This window comes from Oryctolagus cuniculus, chromosome 16, assembly GCF_964237555.1.
Source record: "Oryctolagus cuniculus chromosome 16, mOryCun1.1, whole genome shotgun sequence".
NCBI classification, from domain to species: domain Eukaryota; kingdom Metazoa; phylum Chordata; class Mammalia; order Lagomorpha; family Leporidae; genus Oryctolagus; species Oryctolagus cuniculus.
In genome coordinates, this window is record NC_091447.1 from 18,059,372 (window position 1) to 18,082,965 (window position 23,594).

Consider the following 23,594-nt stretch of genomic DNA (forward strand, 5'->3'; position numbering starts at 1 on the left):
GGAGTGTCTGTGTGGGGCCTTTTCTGGGGTTTCTGTTCTGTTTTGTTGGTCTCGAGTCTGTTCCCTGCCACTCCCCTGCTGTTTGGATGGGTGCAGCCTCGTCACTGGGCAGAGGAAGTCCTTCCCCTTTGTTCTGTCAGAGTGGTTTTGGCTGCTGTAGGTTCTTTCCCTTTTAATATAAATTTTAGAACAAACCCATCTTTGTCTTCAAAATACAGGCTGGGTAGGATTTTTGTAGCAATTGTGTTGAACCTATAGGTTCATTCGGGAAGAATTTCTCTCTTTATTATACATTGGGTCTTCCAGTTCCTGAACTTGATTTCTCCCAGCAATATCTTATAATATTCAGCATAAAGATCCTGTACACCTTAGTTTTTCAGTCTTCTTTGTAATCAGTTGATTAATTCTGAAATGTTTAATAAACATTTAATACATGCTAGTAGTGTGATTGGCACTAGCAATGCAAAACTTGGAGAGGCTAGCAGGACACAATTTCAGAAGAGCATAGTGTTTGAATTGCTGTTCCTGCTAAGAGGAAAGCAGATAATTCCCTCAACCGCACCCTGCAAAGCACTGCCATGGCAGGAGTTGGAAAGTGCCTGGTATTTACTGTTGCTGTAAGAACCACTGGATAGGGGACAGCGCTGTGGTGTAGCCGGTAAAGCCGCTGCCTGCAGTGCCGGCATCCCACATAGGCGCTGGTCCGTGTCCCGGCTGCTCCACTTCCAATCCAGCTCACTGCTATGGCCTGGGAAAGCAGCAGAGGATGGCCCAAGTCCTTGGGCCCCTGCACCCGTGTGGGAGTCCTGGAAGAAGCTTCTGGCTCCTGGCTTCAGATCGGCGCAGCTCCAGCCATTGTGGCCAGTTGGGGAGTGAACCAACAGATGGAAGACCTCTCCTTCTCTCTGTGTGTAACTCTGACTTTCAAATAAGTAAATAAATCTTTTTTAAAAAACTGTATTAAAGTAGGATCAGTGCAGCTCTGGCCATTGCGGCCATCTGGGGAGTGAACCAGTGGATGGAAGAGCCCTCGCTCCCTCTTTCTCTGTCTCTGTCTCTCTCTCTCTCTCTCTCTCTCTCGTTGCCTCTGCCTCTCTGTAACTGTGCCTTTCAAATAAATAAATAAATCTTAAAATAAAAAAAAAAAAACACTGGATAGAGCATGTTTGAGAGCATCGGTTTTGGAACAAGGGATGCCTAGCCCACCTTGGACCTTGGCCAGTGATTTCAGCTGGAGAAGCCTCATTTTCTCCTCTGTAAAATGGGGTGATACCGCCGAGCTCTTAGGACTGTTGTAAAGATGAAAGGAAACTGTCCAGCGGTGCGGCACCCTCATACGTGCTGATTCTGTTGTTAGTTTCATGTCGTGTCGGGGCTGAGGAAAGACAAGGAAGAGGCAGGTAAAGGTTGAACCTGGGGTGGTGGTGAGAGGGAAGCGGGCTCCATGGACATCACAGAGTGATGATGCTGAGACAACACAGGCGTTGGTTTCCAGAGAGCCCAGCAGTCCATCTTTGTTCCAAAAGCCCGTTTGCACATTACGGACAGGAAGGACCAGAGTCAACTTAAACTCATAATTCTACCCTGCCCAGCCTTCTCCTTCTGTGAGCTGCGGGCATTAGGCCCCCGGAGCCATCGTGGTATTTAAGGAGGCTGTTAAGTTGGCGCGCTGCTGCCGCGGGGGTTGTTTCGATAGGAGACCCAGGTGACGGTAGGACGGAGTTCCCGGCCTTCCTCGTCAGGTGTCCCCTGAAGGGTGGCGGCAGGTGGCGAGGGGTGCGTCTGATCCAGAGCTGATGGAGTGCCGTGGCTGCCACGTGTCCTCCTGGAGCTGGGAGTGTGGCGAAACCTCGCTAATGCCTACTAACTGCAGTGGGCCAGAGGAGGCTTGTCGGAACTGTAGAATATTTCAAAATAAACGGGCTTTTATTACACTCCGGGACGTAGTTTAACTCCATCTAGGCTACCAGGTCGTTTCCTGGTGTGCTTCTTAGGGGACTAAGGTGTAGACGCCAGGAGCATGATTTTCCGTTATCTGTATGGAAATAGGTGCTTCGTGAGGTTAGGGTGCCCGAAAACAGTTTGTTCTCAGCGATCTTAAGCATTGCCCTGGGTCCTTATGCTGCTAATTGGCACACCCTTAGAGGAAGACAAACTTTGGCTGCTAAATACCTTGTCATTTATTCATGGAGCACAGGTACCCGAGCGGGTGAAGGTTTTTATTTCAGCTGATGGTTGAGCTCATTTGTTTCCTAGAGACGATTTGGCCATTCCTGCAGGCATTCGTTTAATCATTACATGATATTAACGGAACGCACGGGGTGTGCCAGGCGCTGTCTTACGAGACAGCCAGGGCTGTGCTGCGGGAGCTTCCCTTGTGCTGGACGGGGCCCACAGGTGATTGCAGTAGCATTCGTGAGCTATGGTGCCCAAGCCGGAGCTCAGACAAGGCGCAGAGAAACCAGATCAGGAGAATCGGAGAGGGGTTTCCAGGAGCACTGGTGACTATGTTGCATTTGAAATGTGACTTAGAATTGGCAAAAAATATATAGTAAAAGAGAAGAAAGAAGAAGACAGGAAGGCAGGCAGCAGTGGAGAAGAGACAGCCGCCCAGGAAGGAAGGAGCCTGTGCAAAGGCCTGGAGGCACGGAACGGCACCTCGTGTCTGGAGGCTTAAGTGCGGCCTTTGAAAATCATGAAAGGGGTGCCTGGCGCCGGCTAAGGAGCTGGAACTTGATCTTGAAGGTTGTGGGGTGGCCTTTGAAGTATGTCTGTCACGGAGGCAGCTCATCAGATGTGTTTCCTGTGTGTGTGTGTGTGTGTGTGTGTGTGTGGCGAGGCGCCTAGGCTTTGGGCCTGGAGGGATATCCGTTAGCAGCCCTCACGTTGATGTTGGGTGTGAGTGAGGACCTTAAACCTGGGCAGTAGCAGAGGCCATCAGTTGCGGTGCTTCCAAGGAGGGTGAATCTGAAGTTCTGGGCCGTGTGGATTTAGCAGGTGGGGCCATCAAAGAGAGAGAAGCCTCGGGGAAGTGGGCTCTGAGAGACGTGGGATTCGTCTCTCCATGGAGACCTGCAGGAGATGCCGGGCTGGAGCCGTGGGACTCACGGGCTCCCTCAGTTCCTTGACTGCATGAGGTCATCCCAGAGTGGCCGCAGCTGTAAAGAAACAGCAGCCTGGGTGCCCTCGGGGGCACACCAGTGTTCCCCACCCAGCCACCCACACTCTTGCACGGTGTTACAGACTCCAGCGTTGACATATATGCTCGGGGGTCTTCGCACTGCTGTGAATTTTGTGTGTGCCTTTAAAATACACTACTGGGTTCTTAGAAGACTTTTTGTTTTTTCTACAGTAGTTTTAGAATGTGCTTTCAGCACACACTTCCTTAGAAAAGACAGATTTGGGGCCAGCGCTGTGGCATAGCAGGTTAAGCTGCAGCCTGCAACGCTGGTGTCCTGTATGCAGGCCGGTTCAAGTCCCAGCTGCCCCACTTTGCAGCTCCCTGCTCATGGCCTGGGAAAGCAGTGGAAGATGACCCTGGTGCTTGGGCCCCTGTACCCACATGAGAGACCCAGATGAAGCTCCTGACTCCTGGCTTCAGCCTGGCCCAGCCCTGGCTGTTGTGGCCATGTAGGGAGTGAACCAACAGATGAAAGACCTCTCTCTCTGCCTCTGCCTCTCTCTCTGTAACTCCACCTTTTAAATAAATCAATAAATCTTTTTTTAAAGACTTCTTTATTTGAAAGGGAGAATTAGAGGAAGAGAGAGATGATGAGACAGAGAGAAAGAGAGGAGAGGAGAGGAGAGAGATCTTCCATCTGCTGGTTCACTCCCCAGATGACTGAAATGGCCAGGGCTGGCCTAGGCTGAAGCCAGGAGCCTGGAACTCCATTTGAGTCTCCCATGCGGGTACAGGGGCCCAAGGACTAGGGCCATCTTCCCCTGTTTTCCTGGGTGTATTAGCAGGGAGCTGGATTGCAAATGGAGCAGCCAGATCTCAAACTGGCGCTCACGTAGTAAGCTGGTGCCATAGGTCATGGCTTGACCTGCGGTACCACAACTCCACCCCGCCACTACCACTTCTACCCCACTCACCCCTGTGTTGCAAGGGCTGCATGATTGATTTAGCTTTCTGTAGTTTCTCCGCCAGTGTCTGTGGGAAGGCCTCAGTGCTGTGAGTTAATCAGCATTTTCCCTCCTATGTCTGGGTATTTGACATTCATGTGGCACGTAAGGAAAATTTTCAGCGCTTTCACTAGTATTTTATTGTTTGCTCCACTTACCAAACAGCTGAAATGGGTTGCACAGGCATTACTCCCATTTTCCAGATATGGACACTGAGGCTCAGCAAGTACATAGACTGGGAAATGGATGGGCTAGAATTTACCCCCAGTCTTGTGACCATGAAGTCAGTGCTCTTTCCAGGAAAAGGGATACTCTGTTCAAAGCTTTTGTGCAATAGGAAAAGCAAGGTTTTTTATTTTCAGAACTATTTGTCATCATTGCCATCATCAGTTAGTAATGTATCAAGTGGTTGGGTTATGTGACATCACATAAGGGGTTTTACTGTTTTGGTTGAGAAATTTTTTTTTTTTTTGAACCATGAGTTTGTAGCCTCTTGAGAAGTGTGTGTGCTGGTCTTATTGTTGTTTCCTCCGTGGAGCCCAGCACTTTGGGAACAGGTGCCTTTAGTGCTGTGGGGGGGGAGCACTGAGCTTTGGAGATAGCTTATTTTGTTCCATTTTTGCTACAGCCAGGAACCTGGGCCCAGTCAGTGGAAAAATGGAGCTGCAGTGGAGCGTGGCTTCCACATGAGCTGGTGGTGCCAGTCCCTCCACCCCGCACAGAGCCCAGAAGCCACGCTGGTTTTTGAGAGCCCATGAAAATGTTTTAATTCTTTTAAAAATCATAAGAATAAAATTAACTTTTTTAGGGCAAACAAAAGGTTTCGATATATAACATTAATGTGTTCATCTGTAGTGCATTTGTGGAGTAAGCTTTTTAGTGTGTTTTTGCTCATGGACGGAAAAGTACCCAGGGCTCCTGAAAGTCAGGGTGCAGCCTCCTGAGTGCACACGTGTGCGTTTGTGCATGTGTGTGTGCGCGCGTGTGTGTGTGTGTGTGTGTGTCTGCCTGATTAGGGGGTGGGGGAGAAGGAGGGAGATGGGGAGGCAGACAGTGATCTAATCTGGACTTCCCTTGCTGACTGATTTGTGTTTCTGTTCATTGATTTCATTGATGGTTGATTCATTCATTCTAAGAACTGGGGGTGTGGGAAAAGTACTACACACACACACACACACACACACACCCCACAACCCCAGGGAACCAAGGTGAGAGGCAGATAAGCAGAGAACCTGGGCTTGGCTTCTGTTTGCATCGCTGGGCAAGGTCTACTTCCTCCCTGCCCCAATCTCGCTGTTTGGTTAGAGGGTATTACGCATACCTTGCTTCAAATGCTGTTTTTAGAGTCATTTGTGTAATTTAGAATATGTTTTTATAGAATCGTGGCCAATGCCATTGGAGCATCACTATGTTGTTATTTTTAATTTGTCTCTGTCTCCTAAATGATTTAAAAAATACACAGTCAGAGGTTTACAGTAAGACCTTTGGAAGTGTCTGGAAGGACACACCCATCATGCCTCTCTCCTGAGGGCCCGGGGAGGCTTACAGGGGTGGGGAATGGAAGGCCCAAGGCACCCACAGGCTGGACTCGAAATTCAGTGACTCGACAGCAGGCTAATTTTTAAGTTGATAAAGTTGTATTGCCTAGAATGATGTCATCAATCTTCAACTGACTCTTCGCAGAAAACAAGGTTCCTCTCTCACCCCTGGAAACTTGACAGGTGGCGAAAGTTATTTTTGCAGAGTGTGGACTTCTAAAAGAAAAACCCTCTGTGCTGAAAACTCTCGCTTTGTGATCTGCAAAATAAGGTGGAGACGCTCTTCCTGGAAAGCCCGGGCCCTTCTCACTTCTCTGCGCAGAGCCCTGGGTGAGCCCCCCAGGGGCCAGAGCAGGAAGAGGTGTCTGTGTTTCAGACTTGACGCCCAGTATTAGCACAAAGTTAAGCCATTTAAAATTAAATTTGATTAGCAAATTTACGATCATCAAGTGAACACATTACACTTTAAAATCGGTTATGCTGGCCAGCGCCCCGGCTCACTAGGCTAATCCTCCGCCTGTGGTGCCGGCACCCCGGGTTCTAGTCCCAGTTTGGGTGCCGGATTCTGGCCCGGTTGCTCCTCTTCCGGCCCAGCTCTCTGCTGTGGCCCGGGAAGGCAGTGGAGGATGGCCCAAGTGTTTGGGCCCTGCACCCACAGGGGAGACCAGGAGAAGCACCTGGCTCCTGGCTTTGGATTGGCGCAGCGCCGGCCATAAGGGGAGTGAACCAACGGAAGGAAGACCTTTCTCTCTCTTTCTCTCTCTCACTGTCTATAACTATCCTCTGTCTCTCTCACACTATCTAATTCTGCCTGTAAAAAAAAAAAAATCGGTTATGCCAAGCATAGTATCTTTTTGCTGTACATGTTTTCATATTTTAAGAGTAAACCTGCTGGGGCCTGCATGGTGGTACAGCGGGCTAAAGCCCCAGCCTGCAGCACTGGTATCCCATATGGGCACTGATTCAAGTCCAGGCTGCTCTACTTCCGATCCAGCTCCCTGCTAATGCTCCTGGAAAAGCAGCAGAAGATGGTCCAAGTCCTTACGCTCCTGCATCCATGTGGGAGACCCGGAAGAAGCTCTAGGCTCCTTGCTTCAGCTCAGCTCAGCTCTGGCCATTGGGGCATGAACCAGCAGGTGGAAGACCTCGCTCTCTGTCTCCCGCTCTCTGTAACTCTTTCTTTCAAACAAATAAAATAAATCTTTTTTTTTTTTAAAGTAAACCTACTTAGAAAAGAGAACTTTCTGGAAGGTATTGTGTTTTCAGTTTTACCCTGTATTTCCTATTCTCGTTATTTTTACAAAGGAATAAAAGCTATTCCTGTTCACATTTCTTTCCGATGTCTCTGACTTTTACCTATAACACAAGGATTTATGAAGAGGAATTTATACTTTAAAATTAGGAAAGTATTGCGTCAAAGATGGTGTCCATCTTTCTGTTAATGCGTTTTACTGCTTACTCTCATGAGGCTGGGTGCATGCACCACCTCAGTTCAACTCCGATTGTAACTTTTCACAAAACGTTCCTTATTTGAGTTTTAGGAAGCAGTTTACCAACAAGCCTTGTCCCTCTAATGTACAGAGATACAGTAGGAAGTGGCTGTGCCACAGCACTCACCCCATGCTTTTAATATTTGAGAAAAATGGGAAGCTATTTTTCATAGCTAAAAATTAAAAAGCAAAAAGCAGTTTTCCAGTATGGTTTCTTCTTTGTCCTCAGATCATCTATAAAACTGCCCAAAAAGCACCCTCAGTTTTGTTTTGCATTGTTTTAAAAATTCCATTTGTGGCAACAGTGTTTTCTGGACTTGCTCGTGGTGCCTGATTCATCGTCACTACTTCTGGTTTTTGGAGGAGTTGCAGCCACGCTGGCTGAAGCGCCTCTGAGCTCTGCTCTGAAACGGTCACTCCTCTCGGCGCACAGTTGGGAAACCCTTGTCTTTGTCGTGATGCCCTTACAGGAGTTCGTGAGCGTCTGGGTCCGCGACCCCAGGATCCAGAAGGAGGACTTCTGGCATTCCTACATCGACTATGAGATCTGCATTCACGTGAGTACCCACCGATCACAGAAACCCTCCAGGTGGACTGCACTCCGTGGGGCACTGGTGATTACCTAGCGCAGGGATTTGTGAAAGTTTTCCTGATTCAAAGAGCTGAATTTGAGTAATTAAAACTACTGCCTGTATCTTAAATGAAGCAGTAAGGTGCTTCCTGAGGTTGAAATGTTACTTTCTTGAATTCCCAATTGTACCTTTGTTACTATTACTGTTTTGACCTCTGTTGCCTGTTGTCCCACCCATGGCTAGAAAGTGTTTATAGCTCATTAGCTGTCTCTCTGTAATCTGTTACATTCCTGATCTGTTACATTCCTGTGATCTGTTACATCGCCTGATAAGTGCGAAGTTCGGAGAGAATGCAGATGGAGTTCTCTGGATGGAAGGTTTGTCCTGTTCTATGGAATCAGAGAGTAGGGCGTGAGAATAAGCACATTCTGTTTGCCCCAGTCTAGATTCAGAGTAATTCACACCATGGGTCAACAGCTAGGAAAGCATACACCATACACGGAAACAATGCTGTGTCACAGTCTCCTGCACAGCGAGTGTGACCTGTGGCCACCTGTGATGGTTTTGAACACGAATCAGCAGACTTTTTCTGCAGAGGGCCACCAGGTAGTCAGTATTTTCAGCTCTGAGGCCCCCACAGTCTCTGTTGCAAGCGACTCATTTCAGCAGCCGTAGGTCAAAATCAGCCATGGACGATCCAAAGCTGAACGAGCACAGTCACGTTCGGATAAAGCTGCCTTTGCACAGACAGGTCCCAGCCTTGATTTGCCCCACGGCAGCAAGAGTTGGTTGACCTTGATCTGGAAGACGGCAACTGTCTTCATTTTATTTCACCCCGATTCCTCGTGGGGGCGCAGACGCAGGCGGACTCCACCTGTGGATGCCCAGCACCGGTGAAGTCACGTGCAGCCTTCGTGTCACCTGCCTGCTAGCTTGGCGTTTCTGACACGCAGACACCAGCCGTACACTCTGGCTTTTTTCTTCTTTGACCAACCCCCACCCCCAACTTTTAAAAATTTTCCTGTCTAGATTCTCCAGTTTAGGAAGCAAATCAGGAAAATCAGATCTGCTTGTTTCGGTGGCTGTGGTGTAGGCCACTGCCAGGACCGACTGTGTGTTTAGGTTTCGTTTCAGTTTAACTTTCAAGTTCACACCAGAAGACACATGTGAGGCTGTAAGAGTCAGCACTGGAAGTAAAATGAAATTCTTCAGTTGCCTTTTAACTTCCTCTTAAAAAAAAAAAAACCTGGAGAGTCTTTATCACACACTTTATGGTAGGCATGAAACTTAATTACCCTCAGGAGATAATGAAAGTGTAGATTCCGCTCTGCTTCTTAAGTCCACGGTACTGCAGAAAGTTTATGGGAAATGGAATGAAAAGGGAAGTTAAAAGCCGGCGCCGTGGCTCAATAGGCTAATCCTCCGCCTAGCAGCGCCGGCACACCGGGTTCTAGTCCCGGTTGGGGCGCCGGATTCTGTCCCGGTTGCCCCTCTTCCAGGCCAGCTCTCTGCTATGGCCAGGGAGTGCAGTGGAGGATGGCCCAGGTGCTTGGGCCCTGCACCCCATGGGAGACCAGGAAAAGCACCTGGATCCTGGCTCCTGCCATCGGATCAGCGCGGTGCGCCGGCTGCAGCGGCGGCCATTGGAGGGTGAACCAACGGCAAGTGAAGACCTTTCTCTCTCTGTCTCTCTATCTCACTGTCCACTCTGCCTGTCAAAAAAATTAAAAAAAAAATAAAAAATAAAAAAAAAGGGAAGTTAATTTTGCTGCAGAGATGTGTGACACCCATGCCTCGTTTCTGGTAATATTTATGGTCTATGCACTTCCTGAGCTACCCTCGCAGGGAGCCGTGGACCGAGAACTGCCCCCGGAAGCCAGACATGACAGGTTCCACAAATACTGAGTGGCGCTGTTGCGCTGGCACTTCTCTGGTGTGCTAAGACAGTGACACCGAAGAGATCTGCCTGCCTGTCTGGGTGGATAGCGGGTTCTGAGGAACTGGATCCATTGGTGACCTCAGTACCGGCTGATCCGGGAGCCAGGCTCCAGCCAGAGCTCCAGCTGCACTTCCGTGCGTGCCCACGGAGCTCTGCAGGCAGAGAGAGGAGCTGCTGTTCACTCGTCCCGGGTTAGCCTCCGCTGGCAGCTCCTGGGCCCCAACATCCTGGTGCACAGAGGGCGGGGCCAGCTGTCACAGCCACTGTCTGGAGCCCATGTTGCTGATGGAGGGTTAGAGGAGGACCCCAGCCCCTGGGGGCCATCCAGCTGTTGACGCCCACAGTGATGGGGAGTGGAGAGAACACCCACCCACAGCCCTCGCTGGGGCGCTCATTCTGCGGTAGCACAGTCTGCCCGCTCTGTCCCCGGGAGCTGGGGAGAGTGAGACCCTGGGGGGCCCTGACATCCATCCTCAGGGCGTTGTCCGGCCACAAGCTCCTGTGTCCCCACACCCTGGGGTTTGGGGAGCTTTGTGAAGTTCAGGGGCACCGGGGGCTGTGCCGTGCACCTCGGGGACAGGTGAAGAACTAAGCACGGGATCACCTCGGTTCCCAGGGAAACCACGTGGGGCTTATGGAGAGGTAGGAAGGTCGTTTTTGAAATAGCACACATCTTAGGAGCTCCAACATTTGTTTGTCTTATGGTAATGGAGATCCTGACATAGAACTTGCCAAAAATAAATAGAAGAATATTCTCATTGCTCGAAACCAGCAAACACAGATGCTTGCCAGTGTCTGGTCTCCCGGGAGGAGGGTGCTGGGTACTCTGGGGGGGGGGGGTTCCTAGGGCTGCCCTCGTGGCTGGGTCATGCCCCACGCCCGGGGCCACGTGGCTAGCTCTCGCCAGCCTGGCCCCACTCAGGCCTGGGCTGTGGGTGAGTTAGCTGCAGGATTCCGAGCGCTGGCCGAGCTGTATACAGATCTCCGGTGGCTTAAATTCCGGCCGGAGTGACTACTGGGACCCTGGCGTGGGCTCCGGGCACTTTGGAAAGGCCCCGTTCCTGTGTTTCTCTGCGCAGACCAACAGCATGTGCTTCACGATGAAGACGTCGTGCGTGCGCAGGAGGTACCGGGAGTTCGTGTGGCTGAGGCAGAGGCTGCAGAGCAACGCGCTGCTCGTGTAAGTGGCTGCCGCCCGGCCGAGACCCCGAGGGCTTCCTGGGCTCGCTTCCTCGTGGGTCTGGGTTTCTCGCCACCTTTCGTGGGCATTGGCCGTGAAAGACCCTGGCAGCTTCTAAAGACGGGCTGCCTTGTGTTCTTATCGTATAGCGATAACATTTATCAGATAACCCTGCAACAGCTGGGGGATAAGAATCCCCACGCAAAATTTGCCTTTCTGTAAGCCCACCTTGATTCGATCCTTTAAAAAAAAAAAAAAAATTCTGTTCTTCTTCTTTCTCTCTAAAGACAAGTGCCGGAACTTCCATCTAAAAACCTGTTCTTCAACATGAACAATCGGCAGCACGTGGATCAGCGTCGCCAAGGGCTGGAGGATTTCCTCCGAAAGTAAGTGCTCAGAAGAGCCCCCCCCCTCGCACACTGCGGCTCGCGGGCTCATTTCCTGTGTCAGCGCGCCCTCTCGTGGCCCACATCGCACGGTGTCTGTGTGGGAGCAGGTCCTTCTGCGCAGAAAGCAGTGAGCGAGTGGAGTCAGATGACAAACACGTGGGCCCTGAAGCTAGACCCACAGTGCTGATTTGCCAGGAAATGGACGCGCCCTCTTAGAAAAGGGCGCTTCTTAGGCACCGTCGTCACTGACGAGGGGGAGGCTTGGCAGGTGCACGTCAGGTGCAGTGGGCTGTGCCGTGTTTGCCTGGTGGCGTTGGAGCCCTTGCTGCAGCTGCAGCCCCCGGACCTCACGCTGCTGTGAACCTCCCTCCCCCACTGTGGTCTTCATAAACAAAATTATTTTATCAGGTTTTTAAAAGCACTTGTACATTTTCATTTCTCCACTCTTGAATGCTAGAATACCCATCCATGGCAGGCAGACTCTGTGGCTACCTGGGCTCAAATCCTGGGCTCTGCCACTTCCTAGCTGGGGACATGGACAAGTCTTTTCCCTTCTCCTCTGCCTTTATTTTTCCATCTCTAAAATGGGGTAGTAACCTCATAAGGTTGTTGAGGGGCTTCACTGAGAGTGCACGTGAGGCACGTCCAGCGGGGCCTGGCCTATGACGTGTTCTGTCTGCGGGCTGGTGGCCATTACTATTTTAAACTGCCTAGACAGGAAGTAGCTCTGAGGGTATTTGTCTAACTTCCCACTTTATAGAAAAGGAAATAAACCGACCCACATAGAAGTGGCAGGGTCCAGTCTCCTGAACTCTCATCCATGTTCTAGTAGCTTCAGGTTTGAGATCATTTTTTTTAATATTTATTTATTTGCAAAGCAGTTTGAGAGACCTTTCATTTACTGGTTTACTCTCTCAATGGCTTGGGCTGGGCCAGGCTAAAGCCAGGAGTCTGGAACCCCATCCCGGTTTCTCACATGGGTGTGTAGGGGCCCTAGCACTTGGGCCATCTCCCGTTGCTTTCCCAGGTGCATCAGCAGGGAGCTAGATAGGAAGTGGAACAGCTGGGACTCAAACTGGGGCTCCTATGGGATGCTGGTGTCGTAGGCGGCAGGCTAGCCCACTGCACCACGGCGCTGGCCCCTGAAATCATCTTTTGAGTCCACTAAACAGGACCTTAGAGCCAGCCTGGGAGAACATCCTGCCCTCTTCCTGTCTGGCTTAGGTATTAAGGATGCACATGAATATTAATATTCGTCTCTGTTAGGTTGACATAGTGCCTTTTCTTTGAAGGGGTCAAACCAAGAGATCCAAGGTGACACACCGAGGGAGTCAGGGAAGGGACACAGAGCCAGAGGAATGGAAATGAGGCGGAGACCGGAAGGTTGGGTAGTGGAGGGCAGTCCTGTGTCCCAGGGCGGAGTCCTCTGGGTAGCACAGGTGGAAAGCACCAGGACCTGGCCGGGCGTTTCCCGCCCTCTCCCTCTGGGGACCGCGCTGGGGGGAGCTGTCATCTCCAGGTGGCTGGCGGCTGGCGTTGGCAGGGTGGCCTCTTGCTCCAGCAGCTGCCTGGGCCCACCCCCGCCGGGGAGCTGCCTGTCTGCCAGAGAGGTCTTGGATTCTGTGTATTGTGTTCCTGTGGAGACCTGCATTCAGCAGACCTCATCAGGCGGCTAGCTTGGCCTGGGCGGTGTGCAGCGATCCAGCACTGCCCAGAACAGCCCCGGATCCCTGTGCTCTTGAAGCTAGCATTCTCGTCAGGAAGCACGCCGTGCGTAGCAGGGGCTATGGCTGCGTCCTAAGTATTGGGACAAGACGCACAGAACGCCCGGCAGGTGACTCACATTCCGTCCACCACACCTGCATCACAGAGCAGACCGGGCGTTCTCCCCCGGCCTGACCCGTCCCGCTGTAGCAAGTGAACGCCTGTCTCCGAGCTGAGTCCTGACCCCAGCCTGCTGTCCCAGGGGGCTCTGCTGGTTCCCTGTGGGGGCAGGACCACCTTTCAGTCGCCTGCACCTTGTCTGTAGAGGAACTTTTAGGAATCATACTGTCAAAATGTGAAACACGCTTCTGTCATAGCTTTTTAGTAGTATGTGTTTTTAAAATCTGGTTTTTTATATAAGTTGTGAGCCACAGGAACTACATGCATGCACTTGAACCCTCTGAAACCAAAATGTCCCTTTGCGTGTGTGTGCATGTGTGTATTTTTTTTATTTTTAGGACATATATGAAATAGTACATAGTTAATTGCAAAGTACACATTCAGGTTGAATTTCATAGAGGAATTATCCAGTTGTTTGACCAGGTGTCACTGATTGAATACTTGTCACATGTTTGGCATTTTGTTTTTGTCCCGGTACTTAGTGTAGTCTTAGAAGTTGGATATTCTGTTTTATGGAGACAGGATCATGTGAAAGGTAGAGGCACGACACAGGGTGGGAATTTATAATTAGAACTCTGTAACGCTGACTGTAAGCAGGATGACAGTGAGGTTTTTCAATATAGTCATGTTTTCCTTCCGTCTTAACTGTACTCTTCCCTTTCTATTCTTTCTCCTGAATAATTACCAAATGCAAGTCCCTTCCCATAGCTCTGGAGGAAGAAGGCTGCACACGGAACTCCGTCTCAGACTGTGCATGAGGGAATCCCGGCTGACTGGTTAAAGAGTCTCAATGATCGGCATGGAAGCCGGCTTTCCTGTGCAGAATTTAGCCCCTCAATATCACAGTGACATTCGCCCCACAGTTGAGACTCTTACATGGCGGCTTTGTGGTCCTTAAAGTTTTTAGGGATATTAAAGTCACTTTGGAACACTACAGGTAGACACACACACACACACACACACCCTACACCCCCCCCACATACACATACCCCTCAACCACTCACATAACACCCACCCACACCTATACCTACACACATATATACACCTACACCCCCACACTCTATACCCCCACATACACATGCATATATGCCCCACACATGCCCACATACACCCCCATACACATGCCCTATATCCCCATACACATATACCCGCCCACACATACATAACACATACACACATCCCCTCCCCCCCAAACCCCGACACCCTCTTTATGTCTTTGCATTCAATAGAGGGCACCACAGCCCAGACCATGGATGTCTTCAATGAAGACTGCTAGGTTTTATTTCAGTTTTCTCATGGTTAAGGTACAAACGGGTGGAGTTAAATGTTGTTTCTGTATGTCCAACTGCTAACTTCCCACACACTATACAAATGTGTGTATATATCACTATATGTGTTCAGTGGACCAAGGTCATCCTTGGTTAGGATTAAATAATTTAATTCTGCCTACCATACATTGTCCTCAACTGAACTAGTACATAATATACCCAATAAAATCATGTTGAGGAAAACCAGATTTTCAGCTGTGTCCAATTCAGAGAAAAACACAAAGATTTTGCTTTGTTTAGTTTAAAGTTGTTATGGGGAAGGGAAGCACTTGTGACTGATGTTGTAAATACCTTTTCAGAAATTCCTTTAAAATTCTAGAGACTATTTTGTTCCTTTTAAAAAGGGCTGGAAACCTTTTTTTTTGAAGCTCCTAAAAGTGACATTTTATTGACTAGTCTACAAAGCAGTTTTTATGTTAAATTTGAAACTGATGTTCTATTAGATTTGTGGAAAACTGGGGCACAAGATGACAAAGGGAAAAAAATCAAATTTAACCTCACCAAGGTGGCAGTCGCACGCTCTCTAATGGACAGGGCACCCAGGAGCGCTCAAGACTTTGTACTTTACGTTTCAGAATGAAATACCTGACCGCAAAATAAATAGCATAGTACATTTAAAAATCATTTTGGTTTATATTTTGGTTTATGCCGTATGGTGGCATAAACTGAGCCAGTGACACAGAGAGATGGAAAGACAAGGGTGCGGGCAGACACAGCGCCCCTGACCTTGAGCCTGGGCCAGGGTGTGGCCTGCCAGCCTCAGGCACCCCTGTCCCCTCTGCTCAGCTGGGAGCTGGGAGAGCCTGGCTCCCGCGCGCTTCACCTCTGTGTCCTGCAGATGGCAGTGTTCAGCAGAAGAGATCGCACCGGGAAATAATGAGTCTAATGTACAGTAAAATTGGAAATTGAATTATAGCTGGAGAAAAAGGACAGTCGCCTTGAGGTCCCGCTCAGCCCGGACGCCGATCACTCGTGTTCGCTGTGCCCGTGTGTTAGGTTACCAGCAAGTTAATAACCGCACGCGAGCCGTTCAAGGCTTCGCAGAATTGCTTTAGACATGAAATAAAGCTAAAATGAATTTGTGTCCAATATCATTGGCATTAGTGCTCATTACTTTTGTGGTGCAATGCCTCAAACCATCTAAAATCAATTGTAAAGATTACCCATTATTTTATAAAGAAAATAAGACACGTCTGCAACAGGAACAAAGCAGGGAGGGTCCTGAAGCCCCCTGAGGGCTGCACAGGAGCCCCAGCTCCGGGCTCTGTGAACTGGGCCACTGCCATAACTCTGGGGTTAATCCGAAGTGTTTAGAACAATGGTAGGAGTGGTACGAGGGATTCACCCCTGGCCGCATCCCTATCACGTGACTGGGTCATCTCTGGAGAAGGCAGGGGACGGGGCCATGTGTCAGCCGCTTTGCCAGGCCCTTGCCTTAGAGAAAGCACGGAGGTTTGAGCCGTCCCCTCTCGGGCCGCGCGGGCAGGCCTCGGGCTTTGGTACCGGGCATTTTTAGACCTCTGCCTCCTTGAGGGAGTAATTCTGTTTTGTCTTAGAGAAAAGGGCTTGGTCTCCTCATGACCTTGGAGTTGGACTAGCTTGGTCTGAGTGGCCAGCAGAGACGCACTTTTCCACTCGCTTATTTAAATATGCAGAATAGAAGGTGAGGCTCATTGAGCTGAAGTACCTGACCTGATTTTCAGAGCTCTCCCGTGGGGGCATAAAAATGCCACGCGGGGTAACACAGAGTCGTGGTGCTGTGGTGTTGCCCCCACGGCACTGTCTTCGTGTCTGGGTCACATCACTACTGGAGCGTTAGCACAGACTGATGGGCCGATGGTTTTTATTTAAACACGGGGGTGCTGACTGGATTCCCTATGTGTGAGAAGAAACCCAGGCACCGGCCACGGGCATTTCAGCCCACAGGTGGGGCTGAGTCCTCCAAGTGCCTGTGCTGCTCTTGTTGGAATCAAGTTGTTTTTTTTTTTTTTTTTAAGATTTATTTATTTATTTGAAAGAGTTGCACAGAGATAGAAGGAGAGGCTGAGAAAGAGAGAGCGAGAGCGAGAGAGGTCTTCCATCCGCTGGTTCCCTCCCCAATTGGCCGCAATGGCCGGAGCTGAAACCAGGAGCCAGGCGCTTCTTCCAGGTCTCCCACGTGGGTGCAGGGGTCCAAGGACTTAGGCCATCTTCTACTGATTTCCCAGGCCATAGCAGAGAGCTGGATCGGAAGTGGAGCAGCCAGGACTCAAACCGGCACCCATATGAGATGTCAGCACTGCAGGTGGCGGCCCCAGGAATCAAGTTTGTAAACCTTGATCCTGAACGTGGGAAGACCAGTATGGACTTCCTACTGAGTGAGGTTTTAAGGATCTGTGCTCGAACGGGCTGGGATTAGTTTGATTTGGTTGCCATTTGTGACAACACAGAGATTCAGTGTCTTACTAAAGGTTTCAGAGAATTTCCAGCCAACTTTAGGTATTCAAAAAAAAAAAAAAAGTTAAGACCTCTCAAAATGAGCTCTTGGGAACATGAACCGGTGCAGGTCTGCACACTTGTCACCGTCCTGAGATGTAAGACGTGCTGAGAAATGTGTCGGCTTTTTTATATGATTTTTAAAATCAGCTGGAAGCTGTGCTGTTTCGTGACAGGCCATACAATAAAGATCACCGAACTGGCATGCTGTTGGCAGAAGTTTAAGGTTTTTTTTTTTTTTTTTAAGTAGAATAAATTTCTGTGAGTACCTAAGCAAAATATTTCCATAATGAATGCACACGGTCATAACAGATGGTTACATGGAAGCGATGGCCTTGAAGTTCTCCCAGGTGTTCCTAACTCAGCGTCAGGGCATCACGCACTCACCTGCGGTTCCAAAGCTAGCAGGGGCCTCCGTCCCCTTTCCTGGGCAGTGGCGGGGGTGGTGGGGGTCTCGAGGCCCGCGCCCCCACCCCAACTCCCTGTCCTCGTTTCTCTCGCGCACAGAGTCCTGCAGAACGCGCTGCTGCTGTCCGACAGCAGCCTGCACCTCTTCCTGCAGAGCCACCTGGCCGCCGCCGACATCGACGCCTGCGTGTCCGGGCAGACCAAGTACTCGGTGGAGGAGGCCATCCACAAGTTCGCGCTCATGAACCGACGCTTCCCCGAGGAGGACGAGGAAGGGAAAAAGGACCACGACGCAGACTACGACTCGGAGAGGTAGGGCCGCGCACACGTGCGTGCGTGTGCAGCTCGGGCCCGCACACTTCCCTCTCGTGTTGATGCAATCCTAAGATAATGAAAAAATTAATTGACTGAGATTTTATTGAGCTGTGACAGCTCATCATCGTAGTCTTCACACACACCTCCACGCGGAATTAATGAATGCAGTCGAAATTCAATTATCTGCATTCTGATTATGTGACTTTCATTTAGTCAGACTTGAATTATTCGCGTTTAAATTATCTAGCTAAAAAAATATCCAACTGCACTCCAAATGGCTAATTAAAAGTCCAAATTTCCTGTCTCTCTTTGTGACTGGAGATAATTAAAGTTCTCCTCTGTTACTCAGGCTTTGACTGTGTTGTGAAACCAATTTCCTCTTTTTATTATTTTTTCCCCCCTCTCTTCTCTTCCAGTTCATCCTCTGGGCTGGGACACAGCAGTGATGACAGCAGCTCACACGGATGTAAAATCAGTCCAGATCCCCAGGGGTCCTGAGCAGACGGCCACGCTCCTGTCTGAGGGACAGAGGAGGCGGCGTGCTGAGTCCGCTCTTACCCAAAGCTCACCGTCGCGACCCTAGGTGGCCGGGCTGTGTCTTAGCGGTACGCGTTTTTATGTTGTCTCATTCCAGCCAAGCTTTCTGTGTCAAGCTACAAGCCTGTGAATGTCGAATTATCCTTTCCGGCCAAACCTCACCTGGTAAACAGGATGCTGTCCAGAAACGCAATGAGTTCTGTGTTTGAAACAACCCAGTGGGTTTCACTGAATTTTAACACGGGTAAAGCAGAGACAGGGGCTGCTTCCTACAGCCGCGGGGCAGGGCTGATGTCACCACGGTGACCAGCGGCTGCGAGGACCCCAGGGCCCCAGAGACGCAGGCTGTGCCCATGGGGAGGCCCCCTCACCCAGCTCAGCACTTTGCTTGTGGGCGTTTGAGAGAAATATTCACGAGTATTTAACCCTTCCAGTACCCTGTTTCCCTCTTAGATGGAAAATGTATCATATGAATAGAGACATATTACAATAATGTTTACATGGTAGAACAACAACCAGAAACAGTGCTAGTAATTGTTCTTCCCTGTGCAGGCTACACTTTCAGAAGTCCATTCTCATTGTCCCCAATCAGCTTAAATAAATGGCGTCTGAAACAAATCACTTGTTTTTATGGTCATTGTGTAATTAGGATTACAGGTTAATGACTAATTTTCTGACTAAATGTGCAATTTCTTATCACTAGATAACTTTTAGTATCAGTAGTGGTTACTTACTACTTAAAATCGGAAGGATCTTATAAAATTAATAAATTTCACCAATAAGTAATCTAAAAGAATACCAACGTGTTAATTTCAAAAGTATTCATTTTTAAAAACCCCCTTCTTTTTAAGCATGTACCTGAAGACTGATATAATTTTAACAAAAATGTCCTTTTTTCCTTTTTTTTTTTTTAGTAGTCCAAAGCTAAGGTGTCTTAGATAAACTACCTTGAACTTCAAATTTTAGATGAGGCAGCATCTTCTGGGATAATTCCTGAAGTTCCTTCCTTGTTCCATGGTATAAAATCCTCTGGGAAGCTCGCAAGAAGGAATTTTCACAAAACTGGGGTGACAGGCTTTAATCAAGTGTTCTCCAGCCTAATTGGAGGGTAGCAGAGGCTGCTACAGAAAACAGCTGTTTTATTTAACCTGGAGTTTAAAAGCCATTGCATTATTAAAGTCTTCGAAATGCATTTTTTGAAAAACCAATAGAAATACAACAGAAAAAATGTAAGTTTAGAATGACATCTTTAATTTTTCTTTTTTTTTTTTTTGTTTGATGGAAGGCATTAAACTTTTTGCTACTGTTTTGGTTCAATGTGCTATTTTACGATCCAAGGCTCATTATTTTAACACAGAAAAAAAGATTTTGCAGTTTCTTGTCTTGCTCGTGCGTAGCAGGAGGTGATGGTGGTGGGGGGCTCTGAGAGCAGTCCCGGCCCTCCACAGTGCGTGTTTGCATTCCTACCGTCTCTGCTTCACAGCAGTTTTGAAAATCGTGCACTGGGCCGCCCTTTCAGTATCATCAGATACTGTAATGTGGCCATCGAAATTAATACTAAGTGATGCCTAGTAATTGATGGGTATGCAAACGTCACAAGATTACTGTTTACACACAAAACAACAGCAACAACAAATCACAAACAAACCGATGTGGCTGGATGACTTATTTTATGCAAGAAAATGCATTTCTTGTAACTTAGACCTAAGTTGGCAGTGTGTTTCTGGGTTACCGGTCACCTTCCGTGAAGAACTTTGGTTCAACTCGGGTGCTGTTCGCCACACGGCACCCACATGAGGCCTTCAGCCTCAGTCCAGCTGTCTTGATGCCTAAGCCTTGGCCGCTTTTAAAGCCAGTTTCCTGCGGCTGGGATATTTAGAACTTCAGCTCCCAGTGGTTTTCTGGCTTTGTCTCTTATTTTTTTCTGGCTTTTTTTTTTTTTTTTTTTTTTTTTACATAAAGCTTTCTTTAGGAAAAGAAAACAATGTAATGACACGAAAACAACAGATGTTTATTTAAACATACAGGTGTTTAGACATAAACATAAACAATAGATGTTTACTTTTAAGGTGACACAAATTTGAAAAATGGTAATCCCCGGTGCTTTCTTACAGCAAACCCAAATCTCTCAGGCTCATCCCGAGAGAGCAGAGGTCAAAGCCAGCCTGTGTGCTTTGTTTACAACCAGATTTCTCTAGGACTCAAAGTTGTCAACAGTGAAAGTCAGCAACCTGTTACTTGAGGCTCCTTTTAAAGTCTCCTTTGCAACAAAGGGATTTATTCTAGATAAAATTTCAGGTTTTAAACTTTACTAGGGCAGATTAAGTGGTGATCGTCTCTGAAGACACGGAGTATCATGCCAGAGCCTAGTTCACATTTTATTGAACAATCCCAGAAAAGTGATACGCAGTGACGTAAAATAAAATTTCTTTTGTGTAACTCGTAAGAATTTGAACAAAGCCATTTAGCATAACCAACCGCAGGTACTGTTATGGCCAACAATACATTGGATATGGCTTTGAGCTCCTCTTACGGGTTTCCGGTGCCTTAGGAATGTATCTGTACGGAGTGAGACTGCAATGGAGGCCCCCATTGCCAAAGTTTAAGACAAAAGTACCAACAGCGTGTTCTGTCCTAAACAGTCTGGCTCGGACCAGTTCCCCCGCCAGCGGGTGCCCCGGGAGCGCAGTGCAGCATCTCTGCACGACACGAAGCAACCAACTCCAATCCCAGTCTGTGCTTTTTGTCTGGAGTGGGTCAGAAAACACGTTCACATACAGAATGCTGCCTGGACCAAGCTGCACGACCCGGCATTCAGAGCATGGACACCACTTGTCTTTGCAGATCAAAATCATTAGAAATGCACACGTTTCTACGTGGCGTTCGGAATTTTAGGAGGCTGTGGACAAGCACCAGTGTCTTCAGCATTTGCTACACTTGCAAAGCACTGGGCTCCCCCTGCCACACGCACGGTGCAAACGCGTCACCGCTGTCCCTTTAAGTCAGCCAGGACCCAGTCAGTCCCTCGTGCTGGACACTTCCGGATCGCTGTTCGCAGCAGCGCAGGGGACACTAATTTACTCTAGCTGCGCCAACTCTGGGACTTAATGATCCTCTCTCTGCAAAATTCCAAAGGCTTCTAACAAGAGCAAATATGAACCACGAGACAGCCTTCTGCGGAATGTAAACGCTGGTCACAGACTGCGCGGCTGCGGCTCCGGCCCTGGCTAGCGCGCAGAGAGAGCCCCCTTCGCCGCCGCGCGGGAGCGCCGACGCCAGCGGACCCCGGCCCCGCACGTCCGGCCGCCGAGGGGCTCCGCGCGCGGCTCTGTTTCGGCTCATCGCTTACCTCGGCCTTCTGTAGAGCCTCGCCCCCCACCCCGCCGGCGGCGGCGGCCCCCTCGGCCGCCTGTTGGCTGCGGCGCCTCCGCGGCTCGCGCGCTCTCCCCCGCGCCGCGTCCCGCACACGCGCACGCCCGCCCCTCCCGCCCGCGGCGGCGGCGGCGGCGGCGACTGGGTGGCAGGTAGCGAGCCGGCGGCCTCGGTCCGGTAACCCATGGCAACCGCCTGGTAACCCATAGCAACAGCGCTTCGGAAAGGGAAAGGGAAAAAAAAAAAAAAGAACCCGGGGGAGGGGGCGGCGGGCGCCGAGCAGGAGCGACCCGCACAAAAAGACGGCGACTCGCGGCGCCCCGCAGCGCCCGGCCGGCGGCACGGCGACAACTCCGGCTGCTCGGGAAAAAGAATAATAAAATAATGATCACGCACAGGGGCCTCGGGTGGTGGGGCTTGGTGTGCGCGCCCGGCTTGGGAGCGCGCGCGTGGAGCAGGGGGCCTCGCTGCGCCAGGACTGCGTGGCGGTCGCCCGACTCGGTCCCGCGGTGGCGCTGTCCCCAGGCCGAGCCCGGACCCCGCGCTTTGTTCTGCAGATGCCCGCGCGGCGCTGCGGCCGGACGGAGGCCGGGTGGGGCCGAGGCCTGCACGGTCCCCGCGGACGCCTGGGGCCGCTGCCCGGCGGCCGGTGTTCCTCTGCCCACGCCCCGCGCGCTGTTGGCTCACCCCATTCCCTCCCGGCCCCGCGGGGGTCTTATCCCTTGCCTAGCAGGGGCGCCTGGAGGGGGAGGCGACGTCCGCGCCGGATGCGCCCTGGGTCGGGGTGTGCGCGCGGGCGTGGGGAGGCGCATCCCGTGAGGCTGGGGGTCCAGATCCTTGTGTGCGCGAGTGCCCCACCCTGTCAGTCTGCGGGCGCAGAAGCCGAGCTGTGGCCGCTGGCTGACGGAGGGGGGCGCCGCCGGGCCGGCGCGGTCCTGCGTGATGTTGCGGCATCAGGTCCCGGGGCGCGAGAACCGGCTGCCTGCGCCCGGGGGCGCGGTCTGCCCGCTCGTGGGGTCGCCGAGCCCGCAGCCCTCAGTAAGGAGATGCAGGAAGCACGGCTGGCGCTGGCTGCTTTAGGTACCGGAGAAGCCGCGGCGTGGAAGCCCGCAGAGAAAAGGCTGCGGTCGGAAACCACAGACGACAGTGCGAGGCACGCTCAGCCAGCCGGGATCCCAATGCATCTCCACGCTTCGAGAGGAAGAGGCTTGGGTCGGAAGATTTGGGGACCCAGTTCGGCCCCAGTCGGGTGCACCAGTCACAAATGCAAATAGCAAAGCCGTCAGGAAGGGCCCCGACCGCACGGGGATGCGGCCCGCGCCGGGGATAACGCTCACTCCCACGAAGGCGCTTAGGCCGGCCGTGTTTTATATCTAGGACTTTGGCGGGCCGACCAGGGCCCCTGGCTGTGTAGGGAAGCCTATTTTAAGCCCTTTAAAAAGAAAAGCACCCCCCTGGGTGTGTATCCCTGCTGCCACGGATCTCAGGAGGGAACATGGTTGTTCACAAGTGGACAGCTGTTGGGTTCCGCTCCCTGCAGGGCCCAGGCACTGCGGGGCCGTGGGACGTGATCAGAGATGGAGCTCAGGTACCCCCCGCCCTGGCATCCAGGCGGCCCGACCCCAGCCCTCAGCATAGCCCTGTGCCGGGAGCCTGTGCTTTAATTTAATTTTTTTTAACAAAAGCAATTACAGAAAAGTGCCAATTTAACGTGTGACATTTCACATTGTGCTGCGGCAGGCGGACTCCCCGTAAATGGGGCTTTTCTGCGGGACAACAGGAGCCAAAAGGCCTTGTGTCGTGGAGTAATGTAAGACACGATCTGGGCTGCACGCGCACAATGGATCGGGAAGGATTTATGTAATTAATTGACCAGTCTTAACCTGTTATCGTGATGTAAGGAATTTGGAACTCATTAATTTGGGCCCTGACAGATTTCATATTAGAGCTGGCAAATATGGATTGAGCCTCTTATTCTTGTAGCAGCTGGAATTTCCATGACAGTGAGGATTAGTGAAGAAGACCTATTGCCGAAGTCAAGC

General features: G+C 50.5%; 1 protein-coding gene across 5 annotated transcripts in view; it reads left to right on the forward strand.

Annotated features, from left to right (window-relative positions):
• SNX10 (sorting nexin 10) overlaps nucleotides 1–18,798 on the forward strand; it is a 65,409-nt gene extending 46,611 nt beyond the window's left edge. For all 5 annotated transcript variants that reach the window (XM_051852860.2, XM_051852863.2, XM_070059684.1 and 2 more), the window contains 5 exons: nucleotides 7,624–7,710; nucleotides 10,744–10,844; nucleotides 11,132–11,230; nucleotides 17,428–17,640; nucleotides 18,060–18,798. In XM_051852860.2, coding sequence (XP_051708820.1) covers nucleotides 7,624–7,710; nucleotides 10,744–10,844; nucleotides 11,132–11,230; nucleotides 17,428–17,640; nucleotides 18,060–18,141 — 582 coding nt within the window. In that variant the 3' untranslated portion in view covers nucleotides 18,142–18,798. The remainder of the gene's footprint in view (nucleotides 1–7,623; nucleotides 7,711–10,743; nucleotides 10,845–11,131; nucleotides 11,231–17,427; nucleotides 17,641–18,059) is intronic.
• Nucleotides 18,799–23,594: the final 4,796 nt, after the last annotated feature.